The following is a 14,040-nucleotide window of genomic DNA, read 5'->3' as shown; positions in this document are numbered from 1 at the left end:
TATCATAGAGACCTGGTTACACAAATGGGACGAAGGTCATTTATCACGGGGCAGGCACACAGAATTTCCTCCCAACCAACCTTGGTGGTAGCAAAACTCTAGAATAGTCAACAACGTGAAGGCTCAAGCTTGCAAATTCCACCAAGCCCCAGGGCACCTCCTCAATGCATCATTTACCCCTCTCTTGAGGTAACATTGAAATCATTTGCCCCTTGGCACATTTAATGCATTAAGACCCCTTAGCCTTAGATTCACCTAGTCTTGTGCCATGTCACCTGTTGGAACACTGAAAGGAAAGAGTAGAGTGGACACAAAATCAGAATACTTGCTTATAGAATGAAGAAGAAAGAGGTCCTTAAGTAGGCATCTCATACAAGGTCACTGACATCACTGATGACCTCAAAGCTCCACAATCATCTCCTCAATCTGCTCCTAGATTCACTCAATCATCCTATGTGGCTTTTCCACCACCTAACTGTGCTTGTGGGCACCTAACTGTGCCTCTAGCACTCACACATAGAAACATAAGGTGTGCCTAAGGCATACACCTTGAGATATCCCAACAAACCCCCCCTCAAGGAAATGCCTCAGGCTATGTCAAGGATACATCTAGTCTCATAGTTTCTCATGCCATCTCATGGTGGTCAAGGATTAATCTATGGCTAGGTTCTCATGCTAGCAAGGGTTCCCTTGGGTGTAAGGTAAACAAAAGGGATACAAACAGACCTTCCAATGGTTATCTCCCCTGCATGTACATGCACACAATGTCTGCAGGAGGTACCATGGAACAAAACATACACATGGCCTACATCATAAGGTGACCAGAGGTGTTTACAAAACACACAAAACACAATAGTTTATTTTCATTCATTTTGAAGGACTATCCAGGCTGAGTACCTTGACATAAAAGGAGAGATCTGGAGCATACATAGAGATGATTTAAAATGCATAATCTTCATGGGATGCCTCATCTTGTGGAGGCGAATTCACTGTAAGTAGATTTGCATTTTCTGTCTTTGCTTTGTCTCTGCAAAACTTCTCACTATGGTTGTTTTTGCCACAGTGCTTGCATGGATTAACTTTGAAGCAGTCCTTTGAAAGGTGATTTGTCTTTCCACAGTGATTGCAAGGAGTATACTTGCCCTTCTGGAATTTCATAACATAAGCAGTGTCATTGCCTTTCCTTAGCTCCATATGCCTTTCTTCTTCTTGGAGAGCTGAGATAATGCCTTCAAGGTTAGGATTGGGAAGATTCTTCAAAGTGCTAACAATGTGATCAAAACTTTCAGGCATACTCTTAAGTAACACTGCCAAAGCATCATCAGGGGTGATAGGAGAGTTGATAGAAGCTAATTGAGTCATAAGACTCCGCATATAGTTGACATGAGCAGCTAAAGTAGTATCACTTGCCATCTTTAATTCAAAGAAAGAGATTTTAAGTGATAGTTTAGATATGTGAGAGCTTGCACCAAAAATCAAGTCTAGCTTCTGCCAAGCTTCCGATAGAGACTCCAAGTCAGATATATGATGTATGTAATCATCACCCAAAGCTAAAGCAATTATACCATATGCTTTTTCTTCTCTTGCTGGATCCCTTGCCAGTCGTGTCGGAGTTGAAGATTGTCCAGCATTTGAGGCCGTAGAAGAAGCGGTAGGAGTAGGTTTGACAAGTCCCCATAAGTTCTCCCGCATCAATGCAAATTTTACCTTCATTTGCCATGTATGGAAGCCCTTTCCATTGAACTTCTCAAGATTATATAAGGTAGCCATGAGAGGGTCTAACCCAGATATTGGGCAGTGTCTATCTCTCTTACAAGGCAAAAAGAACTGAAATACTTCCAAAGTATGAGCACTTGATGTAGCAAATAGTAATGACTAGATTTCAAACAATGATGCTTCCTTTTACATGCTTCATAGAAGTGAATGAAATAAACACTTTCAAATCACAACCAGATCTAACAAGTCAAAACAAAACTGAAGCAACACTTGTAGTGAAGTTATTGAAAACTTCAAAAGACTAGAAATGCTAGAGTAGCATTTTATGTAGCATCATTTTCAAAAGTATGTCAAAACTGTCAAAACTAGAGAGCTGAACTTGGAGGGCTCATATCACACTCTTCAAAGCAAAAGAAAGGGGGCTTTCTGAGGCAAAAGAAAGCTGGTATACCACAGTAGATCCTCTCGGAAGAAGAGGCGAAAATATGCGTCAGGTCGCCTTCACCTTCTTAAACAAAGTCGACTGGTTTTTCTCTGTTTTCTCCTTCAATATGCAGCCATTGCTGCTCAGATTTCAGCACAAGGTAGCTCTAGGTATGGAGAAGCTTGCCCTGAAAGGAATTAGACAAAGACGGAGCAGGCGCAGAGAAATCGCAGCAGAGAACTTCGACGATCTTCCTATAATGGCGACGAGCAGACGCAATGATTCGTCGATTCCTTGCAGCCAGAAGTTCGCCCCAACTAGGTGGATCTTCAGCTGGAAGGGCGTGGGAAATGGCTGAGAATCGGAGGAGAACAAGCTTAAGCAAATTTTTGGAAGAAGAGGGAGAGATGGTGAAGAAGAAGAAGAGGAAGAAGATGATGATGTGGCAGAAATGGGCTCAAGGGGGATCAAATGGCTCTGATACCATGTTGGAACACTGAAAGGAAAGAGTAGAGTGGACACAAAATCAGAATACTTGCTTATAGAATGAAGAAGAAAGAGGTCCTTAAGTAGGCACCTCATACAAGGTCACTGACATCACTGATGACCTCAAAGCTCCACAATCATCTCCTCAATCTGCTCCTAGATTCACTCAATCATCCTATGTGGCTTTTCCACCACCTAACTGTGCTTGTGGGCACCTAACTGTGCCTCTAGCACTCACACATAGAAACATAAGGTGTGCCTGAGACATACACCTTGAGATATCCCAACAACCCTCACCAAGGACCTTGACCTTGATTCCTTTTTTATTATTTACATGAAGCCCAAACAAATATAATACAAACGTTGATCCTTTAAAGGAAAATGTCGACTGACCCTTCCGAGGTCATGTTGCCTCAACTTGAGCGTAACATATCCAAAGTCTCTTCCAAAAGGATTTCTAAAATCAGCAGAAATCTGAAAATTCTCCCAATAAGGAGCTCTGGTGGGCCTCCAGCCTCTCAGGCTATGTCGAACTTCCTAGCATTATTGATTGTGTATCGAAAAAAAGGGGAGGCACTTCTCTTAGTGCCCTACATCAATCCATTCCCACTTCTCGGGATCCCATTGCAAATACTTTATGGGGAGCACCTCCATAGAGCCAAAGCCTCCATGAACCCAAGGGAATGTGATCTGGATTAGGGCCAAGATACCATCCTGAAGCCAAGAAACACTGCTCCACATGACCTACAACCCTAACAAGCTGAAATGGAAAATGCATAAGCATATCTTTTGTAACTTGGACAGCCTGCTCCCAAAATGGACATCAATGACCAAGGCATCCCGGTCTGATCCTCGAAATCCTATGACCTGAAGTGGAAACCCTATTCTCATAAAGGCCCTAGTCAAGTAGACTGGGAAAGAGGCATGTCACCTACAAAGAACCCAATCCAAGGGTATGGCTGCATCAATCAGCTGGATTCTCCCTACACTCCCTGTGGATGACTTACTAACTAGAGTCTACGATCATCTGGAAGGCTTTTGAAGACCTTCCAAGAACCCACAGAGGAAGCACCACCTCTCTCCTATCTAGACCATTCCATATAGTGAAGAGCATTAATGAAGCTAGCCCAAACTTTCAAGATAGTAGCCATAAGGGAGGAGGGAGCCCTGAGATGGGCTAAGGACATATCCAACCGATAGTATCCATCCAATCTACATCTGTGGAAGGAGAGCAAGACTGTATGCATGTAATGAAAAAATCCTTTCAAGTTCCGATCCTGGCAAGAGTCCTCTGACCATAATCTTGCTTAATAAAGCTCTGCTCTCTACAAGTCTGGATCTAGTATATTGAGGCCTCCTTCCCACTTGGGTAGGATCAAAGTCTCCAAGCCACCCTGGCTTTGGTGGTTGCAGAACCATCTAGACCACTCCAAAGGAACTTCCTTGTTGGCATTTTTGAGTTGACTAATGCAATCCCTAGGATGGCACCAACAAGAGCAAACAAACCATGCCTTGGCCAGTAGTACTTGGTTGACCACCACCACCCTAAAAGCAAGGTCAAATTTGTCTGAGCTCCAAAAAAAGGAGTTTCCACCTTATCCTCTCCAACACTAAGGCAAATTACTGCAAAGGAGAGAGACCCAGCCCAAATATCTCATAGAAACACCACTCTAAACCGAAATCAGTCCCCCCAACTTGGAGTGTGTCCTGGTCACTAATCCCAACGCCAGTTTGAAGAACCACACTGGAATCTCGTTGATAGACCCCAGACGAGGAGATTATTGGAACCAAGTGGGTTTACCGCGCTACGTAAAGTCCAATAGCACTTTGGATAAGTACAAGGCAAGACTTGTGGTCGACAGCTATGCTGAGGCACGACCAGTCAACCATGGAGATGTTGGAGGTCAACATCTTTTGATGTCACCTAGAGAGAGAGGGCCTTGCTTGTGGGTGTGCCCGCCCAGTGAGTGAGGCTAGGGTAGATGAGTGAGGGCTTGTGTTGTGGGTGCGCCCGCCCAGGATAGGCTCTCTTGGAGCCCATGTTACGGCAGCAGGTGTCAACTCTTGGAGAGGCACATACTAGCCATGTGGGAGAGCCTACAGCCCTCGCTGTGCAGCAGCCTTTATAGAGGCCAGAGGGGATCGGACCCCTAGCTGCTAGGTCGGCTCCCTAGGCTGTGACGGGTGCCTCTATCTAGGACTGTATGCAGCCCCTTTGTAGGCTGGCCAAGGGTCAGCCAGATGGCCTGTTGGGTCGGCACTTTGCAGGCTGGTCGGCCAGCCTGCCGGGAGGGGCTGGGGGGCTATATATAGGTCCCCCCTAAGCCTTCATTTCATCTCATTGTGGAGCAGCATCGCCAGTCCAGTAGAGCAGTCTGGAGCAGGGTTGTGGAGCAGTTCATCCACCCCTGTGTGCCTCCAGTGGTTGAGGTTGTTGAGCTGTCCATTGGAGCTCTCGAGCAGCCTTCAGCAGCCCCTCATTATCAGATTCAGAGATGCCCAGGCACGTCTAGCTGCCCTCAGGAGGAGAGGGACACTCAGAGACCACCCACAGATTTCCATGGACGAGGATCTGACTCAGATACAGGTTGAGGAGCGCAAGGCGCTCATGCCTCAGAGAGATGCAGCCCGAGCTCAGGGCAAGTGGGCAGTGATTAGGGATGGCAGACTCATCACAGGCACCTTGAGGCGTGCTCCCACAGTGCTTAGAGATGGCAGACCAGCAGATACAGCCCCACCTCCACCTCCACCTCCTGCCCCGTCCGCTTGACGGGACAGGGCCCATGGGACACACCACCCGTCAGATAGTCTACGCATCGCTGTATGGAACTGCAATGGTTCTTTTACAGCACAACCAGGCAATCTACGGGGGGCATTCTTTGGGAGAGATATCATCTTTTTCACGGAGACACACGAGAGTCCAGAGAGACCTTTGCCACGAGTGACAGGGTATACATGGAGATCTGCCTTCAGGCAGCACGCCCGGACATTTGGAGTGAGAGGATCTGGAGGAGTGGCCATTTTGTACAGAGAGCATCTCGATCGGATCATCACACTGGAGAGAGCAGATTCACATGCCCGATTCTTGTGGGTACGCATCTGCCGCAGGGCCCCTCAGCGAGATCTTTTTATTGCAGTTTGCTACTTCCCCCCGGCGCAGTCGATCTATTCTTCCACTGGACCAGGCCAGTCCATATTTGAGGATCTCTCAGCGGACATTGCAGATTTTTCACGTCGCGGAGAAGTCATCCTTTTAGGAGACTTCAACGCGAGGACCTCAGACAGACAGGCCTTCACTTATGACTTCATGGAGGATCCGGTCATACTCCCAGCATTTCACGATGATAGCCTCTGTCGGACTTCATCAGACTGCACAGTACAGCCCACAGATCAGGGACGTCAGCTACTGGAGCTCCTCACCTCGCACAGTATGGTCATTTATAACAGCTTGTCCAGGTGGCCACAGTCTTCCATGCCTACATTCTCTTCTGCTTCTAGGCGTGGTACTAGCGTGATCGACTACATCATAGGTCCCCCGACTCTAGTCCCTTCCATCCATAGCCTTACTGTTAGCCCCTTCATGCCCTCTGCCGACCATGCACTCATCCACTTTACTTTGACTCATGTCTCCCATGACCCACCTCCCCCTCGTTATCACGACCGCCAACCCTACTACGAGGTTCATTTCGACCACCAGTTCGATGATGTATATAGCCAGAACCTCAGCCGCCTACTCCGTCCTCATCTATTAGATGCTCTACCATCCACGCGGGACCGGTGGGAACTTGTACATACTTCACTCGTTTCTGCCGCTCACATGTCGTTCCCTGCCACATGTCATTCGTCTAGTCCCCCACCGGTTGGTCTTGTTCCTTGCAATGGTTGGTATGACGAGGAGTGTAAGGAACTCCGCACGAAACTTTACCTTGAGACCAAGGAGAAGTCTCCCCTCCTTGCCGAAACCAAGAGAGACTACAAGTGGTTGGTTAGGCGCAAGAAACGCCAATTTCTAGCCCGGAATGAGGAGGAGCTGAGAAGCTTGCTTTTCAGCTGTGACTCCAAGGAATTCTTGAGAAAATTCCTCCGCTCGAAGTCTCAGAGCCCCCTCACAGATCCACGTGTCTGGTCTGCATATACTTCAGCTCTATACGATGTTCCAGATCAGCCAGATATCGATTTATCCCACTCCCCTAGGCCAGCTTCATCTAGTCTCTTCACACCGGAGAGTGTCCGTGCAGCAGTCCACCGATTGAAGAACGGGAGAGCTAAGGATCATGATGGATTGCAAGCGGAGTATGTAATCCATGGGATTGATACCTTAGCTTTTGTTCTCTCCCGTCTCTTCAATGAGTCTGTTTGTACAGGCCTACCACAGTCCTGGTTAGGCAATACCATAGTACCTATCCACAAGTCGGGGGACCCTATGGAGCCGTCGAATTACAGGACCATCATGATTGGCCACGTTATGGCCAAGATCTATGCATCAGTTTTGGAAAGCCGTATAAATGACCATGCCGAGACGACAGGACTCAGAGCCAGAGGACAGGCTGGATTTCGCAGGGATCATTCGACGCTTGACCACATTCTCACACTCAGGGCACTAGTAGAGGAGGCGAAGTCACGAAGGCAACGGCTTTATTGTTGCTTCGTGGACTTCAGGAAGGCATTTGATACAGTTCCGCGATTCAGATTGTTTCAGAGGATTCGCGAGATGGGCTTCAGTGGAGAAACACAATGGGCTATCATGGCTTTGTATGAGAGGGTCACTGGTCGGGTTCGGACACGTGAGGGGCTCTCAGAGGAGGTATGCAGCACGATTGGGGTAAAGCAGGGTTGCCCGCTCTCTCCTACTCTCTTTGGACTATATATTGATGAGCTAGAGATGTTCGTACAGATGACAGGCGGTGTGGGCTCTACTCTCTCAGGATCCTCCATTCCTATCCTCCTGTATGCGGACGATGTGGTTCTCATTTCCTCTACTGCTCAGGGCCTCCAGGCACATATTGAGGCACTCCACAGGTTTTGCCAGGACAGGGGATTGACCGTAAACCTTGGCAAGACCAAGGTTATGGTTTTCAACACCTCTGATCGTATCTACAGCACGGATGAGTTTTGCTTCACTTATGACGGACAGCCCATTGAGCTTGTTAGAGAGTACACTTATTTGGGGGCAGTTTTCAGGGGACCGATCTTTACCATGACATATGCAGCACGAGATAGGATTAGTAAAGGGTATGCTTCGTTGGCTCATCTTGAGCGTCAGTGTTTTCAGTCCCAGTTTCAGCATCCCGATACGAAATCCCTGCTATTTGACACATTGGTGAGACCAGCTGCGATGTATGCAGCTCCTTTCTGGGCAGGAGACCTTGGCGCTGCAGATTGGAGACGAGTAGAGAGGTTACAGATCATCATGTTCTCTCGGCTCATTAGGGCCAAGGCTACAGTTCCGCACGAGATCATGCTAGCAGAGTTTGGAGCTACTCCCCTTGCATTTAATGCAGCGTTTCAGTCAGTCATGTATTTGCACAGGGTTAGGGAGTTTGGAGACTCAGCAGCAAGCAGAGCTCGGTTGCCATGGTTGGCACTTGCATCTTCTATGGAGTTGGCACGATCTGGGGCCCGATACTGCTGGTACTTGAGACTCACTAGGTGGCTCACATCTCTTGGACTAGACATGGATAGACTGCCTCCCTTCCGATACAGCATAGATGCCCCTCATCTCGAGTTGACTCGCCACGAGCTTAGTCAGGTCACGAGAGCAGACTTGCTGCAGCTTCATACGTACCGCACTTGGATTTATCCCACGCAGCTTCCGACGAAGATGGCCACATATCGTGACCACTTCCTTCGGATCTCAGAGGATGGATTTGTCATTCCACCAGGCTACACAGGTATCCACATGTCCCACTCACTGAGGATTGCCCTTGGCCAGCTTAGAGTCTCTTCGCATCAGCTCGAGATAGAGGCTGGTAGGATGCGACGCATGGAGGATGGACGGCGTCCAGGCCGAGAGACCAGGATCTGCCCTTGTTGCACCATGGGAGAGGTGGAGTCAGAGGAGCACTTCATTTGCAGATGCCCGCTATATTATGAGATCAGAGGGAGATTCCACTGTCTCTTCACGGATGGCTTTGGACCTCTCTCACGAGTGATGGATTATGAGGATCAGCATTGCCTAGCTCTTTATGTCAGGGAGGCCACTATGCTTCGACGACACTACCTCAGAGACCATCAGCACAGACCGGAGCATGATAGAGCCCAGCCCGATAGAGCTCAGACACACGCTATACCAGATGACAGGTATCAGGAGGAGCACGAGGAGGTCAGAGCTCACACAGGACACATGCCTCCACCCTGTGGATGTACATATGAGATGGTTTATAGACGCCGCAGGATCTTGTTACATAGGGGACGTACTCGCCGCTTCATCTCCAGACGATCCAGGATGATGGCAGCTTTTCGGAGAAGACTTACTCATGGAGATCTCGCCCTACCAGCCGCTCACCTCACTTTTGCTCAGATTTGTACTCTCATAGCAGGAGGCAGAGTCGATGGACAGGATTTCCAGTATTATTTTGGTTCTCAGACTCCGTGATACATGGACTTGTATCTTTGCATTGACATATTGTACTCATCCCCCCATTTTGCACCCAGGGGCGGTTTCCTTGCATCTAGCTTACTTTGTATTTAGGCTCGGATTTGACATTATGTACTTTCACTTGCATTGTATTGCGTAGCACTTAGATGATATTCGACGATGCCTCTTCTTTGTGGCACGTTGATTTTGTGCTATCTTGTACGCAGAGTTCTTGATGTCCCATGGGCCCATTTTGGCCTTTAGTGGACAATAATACACTTTCTTTCTTTCTTTCTTTCTCTCGTTCATTTCCGCTGCACTTCTCACGGGAGAGACATTTGCTCCTATAGCCAGACCAACTACCATCCACACGGTCATAGCTTTGGCAGCCCACCATCCGTGGCCTATTTTTCAGATGGACATCAAGTCAGCCTTCTTAAACGGTAAGCTGCAAGAAGAAGTGTATGTTGGCAATCAGAAGGGTTTCAAAATCATAGGTGACCATAAGAAGAAGATCTAGGAGGTCAAAGAGCTCTTGATGCAAGAGTTTGAGTTAACAAATTTGGGACTTCTCCATTATTTCCTTGAGATAGTAGTCTGGCAAAAGAGTGACAATATTTTCATTTGTCAAAAGTGGTACTATCAGGAGGTGCTGAAGAGATTTTAGATGCAGGATTGCAAAGAAGCACCAACTCCAATGGAGGTCGAGACCAAGCTGAGCAATGAGAACACATCTCAATCGGTAGTTGCAGCGGTATACCGGAGAAAGGTTGGTAGTTTGCTGTATTTAACTAATATCAGGCCTGACATAGCAATTGTAGTTGGAGTACTTTGTCAGTTCTCAACCAAACCAAGGAAGGATCACATGAAGGTTGGATTCAAGGTTCTCAGGTACCTCAAAGGCACAACCAACAATGGAATCACGTATCGCTCCAGTAGCAAGCTTGGAGGATTCTAAGATTCGGATTGGACTTGGGATTGGGATACAGGGTGCTCAACTTCAAGTTACTACTTCATGCTTGTGGAGGGTGCCATATCATGGCTAAGCAAGAAGCAACTAGGTTGCGCTATCTTCTATGGAAGCTGAGTCACATTTGGCCCAGATGGATACTAGAGGACATAGGAGTTCTTCAGGAGGAGGTGACAGTGATCATGTGCGACAAGACGAGTTGCATAGTGATTGCAAAGAACCCCCATGCTTGTAGGGAGCAACGTTGAGGTTTAGTATGACTTCATTTGGGAGTTGATCTAGGACGAGGTTGTGGAGTTTTGCTTTATTGCCCAACAGAGGACATCTTTGCTATTTTTACCAAGGCTCTGCCTAGAGCAGCTGGAGCATCTCATCAAACACATGGGCATTGGCCCATAGTCGAGTCATTGAGACAGGATGTTGGAGTGTCAGTGAGCCCCCATATGAGGAGGACAAGGGGTCAGGGCACACTAGGAGGTATGAATACCTGGACATGATGTTTGTGCAGGGTGTGTAGCAAAAGTATGGTGGATTGGCAAGACCCGGAATAGGAGCTGAAACAACCACATGTCCAAGCGGTAGCTCTAGCTGGAGCAGATCAGCAAAAAAAAGAGGTTTGAAGCACTGCTAGGGCTTGTTTATTGGTGTACATACATATATATACACATACATACATACATACACACACTTTTTTTCTTTTTTTCTTTTTTTTTTTGGGGGGGGGGGGGGAGATACTTTGCATTACACACACACACACACATACACCTTTTTTTTTGTAATACGTTATATTACTGTATGGAAAACCTCAAAAGAGGTGAAACCCCATCATGAAGTACAATTCTAAAAATTACAAATAAAGGATCCTGACAAGAGTGTCAGGGAACTAAAGATGCAATAATCAAGTAGAATCCAATGAAAACTACTTGTTCTTATATTACAAATAACAGTCCCACGAAAAGGGACAGCCAATTACAAGCATCTGAAGATAACATTAGATAACAAGAAAGTAGGATAATCTATATCCCGTGCATGTAGATAATCATAAAGAGATTGCCTTAAACATGCCTGGAAGAACTCATATTTAGCCAGGAGAGATCACCAAAGACTCGATGGTTACAATCCTTCCATAAAGTCCATAGTGCCCAATAACGAACTCCATAAAAAAGTAGATCAAATCCCTGCCTTAGTGGATGAAAAGCAAAGAGCCAGAATTGCTTGTCAACAAAAGCACTAGGAAAACAAGCCTGCAGCCTTTGGCTTAGTAAGGGCAAGGACAACTTTTGTTAACATAATTATCTAGTTTCACCCCCAAAAATAAGTGTGTGTGTGTGTGTGTCTCTCTCTCTCTCTCTCTGAGGTTTTGGATCTCTCTCTCTCTCACACATGCACGCGCACACACACATACAGACTCTATAATCTTACAAATTAAAGTGTGCGTGCGCATGTGTACATATTTTAATTTTATAAATTAAAGAGTGTGTGTAATACATACATACATACATATATATACTTTCACAAGACTCTAATATATCTAATCTTACAATGTTTTTTTTTTGTAAAACTAGCAAAATAACAAAGGAGAGAGAGAAAAAGAGACAAGGAAAGAAGGACGTCTGAACATTAAAGGAAGCCTATATAAAGACTGAGAGGCAAGAAGTTGAAGTGTATACATCGGTGTAAAGCTAGGCATAGACTATCTAAGACATCACTAAAGGAGTATAGATTACATAAGAAGAAACTCGTCTTCGCTAATATTAACGATCCAATGGAGAAATCAACTCTCCCACACAGATTTATGCACAATAAATCTTCTATAAAGAGAACCTATGAAGTCAATCAAGTTGGCATAGTTCCCGTGCTGTTCCTTGTCATGAAAGTTCAAAACCTATCTGTACATAAGTTGTGACAATATTTTTAGCATAATTGCACGGCTCTTGGATCAGCCAATCTGAGCAATCTTCTCTTGTTGTAAAAGTGACACAGTTTGTCCAAGATGATCCTACATGATCACATCTAGCAAAAAGATTCCTCGATACAGCAGAGCAAATTTTAGTCTTTTTAACTAGGAGTAAAATACTGTCCTTTCACCATAGTAAATTAAAGCTTCCAAGATCATGGCAGATAAAAACGCATATGCCCAGCTCAATCCCATCGCCTTTAGCCTGTTTGAGTTTTGATGTCTTTAAATTGGATATTCGATACCTTTCTTACAAGTTCGACAAATCGTTATAGAAGACAATCCATAGTGGGTGACAGACATGGTTTTAACTGCAATACGGAATGAACGTATTTTTGGTAGAGGTGGCCATCGGCCATTGTAACACATGGTAGTCTCCTTATCCAATGTACTTTCGACGTATCTAAAAGCTTGCATATGTTAATCTTTTTCACTCGTCACTTTGATTAGCATAACCAATTGGAGATTTCAAGTGTCCTACGTTACGTGTAACCTCTTTTCTCTTGTCCTATATTCGAGAACTGTTAGCTACCCTGCAAGAGGTAATCCTGCCCATTTTTAACGGCCATCATATTGTTGACATGCATGCTTTGATTGATCATTAAATGGAGAAGACAAAACAAATTGGCCAACAGCGCCAAAAAAAAAATATTACACACGGCCATAAATAATAACTTAAGAATATCAGATCGGCTCGTGTATAATGAAACGAAATTTTGGAGGTTGGCGATGATGAAAGAAGATTTTAAAAAAGGAAGGGGAACGCGTCCAATGCCGAAAGGGAAAGAGAGAGGAAACTGAGGCCATGCGGAGGGGAGCTGGAGGGGTGGCAAAACCAAGGGACAAAGGAATCCAAAGACGAAGGCAAGGAGAAGGGTACACTAACCTGGAGGCGCCATGAGAGGTGGAATGATGGCAAGAGGGGAGGCCAAAGTGGAAGAAACTATGAGGGAGAAGGAGGGCACGCCATGCCTCGAAAGAGCACACCTCATGGGATTTTCACCTCGTTGGCCTTAGCTCTATTCGTATATAGAGGCCTATTCTGCTCCCTCTCTCAATCCTTTGGCATCAGTGTTTCAACAAGGTCGCACAACCCACACAATTTCCCACAACGTCACAATTTCCCAATCGCTTTTTTCACAACAAGGTGGCACACCTAGAATGTCCCAGTCGCTCGCTCTTTCAAATCTTGGAGGCCTGCCCTCGTGTCCTGCCTTGTGGTTGGACAGCTGCATGTTTGCCGTGTGCGTGAGTTGAGCACAGCTCTCGACCTTGTGCTCATGGTGTGCCCCTCAATAAGACCACAAGTGGTGAGTGTGGGATGCATATGTGAATGGGAAAAAACAAAAACAGAAACAAAACGGAAAAACGACTAGTACGGACCCCGTGTTGTTGTTCATGGCATAACATGATTGTGCCCGGTGGCACATGCAATTCGTGGAAAGTGGTGAAAGATGTACAACATGAAGGAATAGTCTCAAATTATAGTTTACATGGGAGAGGAAACGTTTGTGGAAAGTAGTGAAAGATGTACAAAATGAAGGAATAGTCTCAAATTATAGTTTGCATGGCAAAGGAAAGTATCACACTTTGCTTAGTGGCCTAGTGGTCAAGACTCTTAATTGAGTGCGATAAAAGTGGTCCTAGGTTCAAAGGTCTGTGCAATAATTCAAATTTTGATGGGCAACGTGTAGCCACACCTTTGGTCCTTGTGCACAACTAAATTACTACATGTGTTCATGGGCTTCTCCTCCTGATTACCAAGTGACTTGCAATTTCTTTATTTTTTTAAAGCTCTTTTTTGGGAGCTTTCTGAAGTGGCACTTGTAGAGAGAGAAGATCAAGTCCAGAGAGAGAACAATATTAATTATATACATTATAAATGTAAGGTAACAAAATTAACAATAAAA

At 45.8% G+C, this 14,040-nt stretch overlaps 1 protein-coding gene across 2 annotated transcripts in view; it reads right to left on the bottom strand.

The window, feature by feature from the left end:
- Positions 1-13,171, bottom strand: part of LOC147898263 (Translin family protein) — a 163,803-nt gene extending 150,632 nt beyond the window's left edge. For both annotated transcript variants that reach the window (XR_015541519.1, XM_087379078.1), the window contains exon 1: positions 13,017-13,171. Coding sequence is in view for 1 of the 2 variants with exons in the window: in XM_087379078.1 (XP_087235204.1) it covers positions 13,017-13,122 (106 nt within the window). In the remaining variant the exon portion in view is untranslated. The remainder of the gene's footprint in view (positions 1-13,016) is intronic.
- Between the last annotated feature and the right edge of the window lie 869 nt (positions 13,172-14,040).

The sequence above is a fragment of the Dipteris shenzhenensis genome, chromosome 9 (assembly GCF_047967505.1).
Source record: "Dipteris shenzhenensis isolate YYH24624 ecotype China chromosome 9, Dip_SZ_1.0, whole genome shotgun sequence".
NCBI lineage: Eukaryota > Viridiplantae > Streptophyta > Polypodiopsida > Gleicheniales > Dipteridaceae > Dipteris > Dipteris shenzhenensis.
This window is presented reverse-complemented; position numbering and strand designations above follow the sequence as displayed.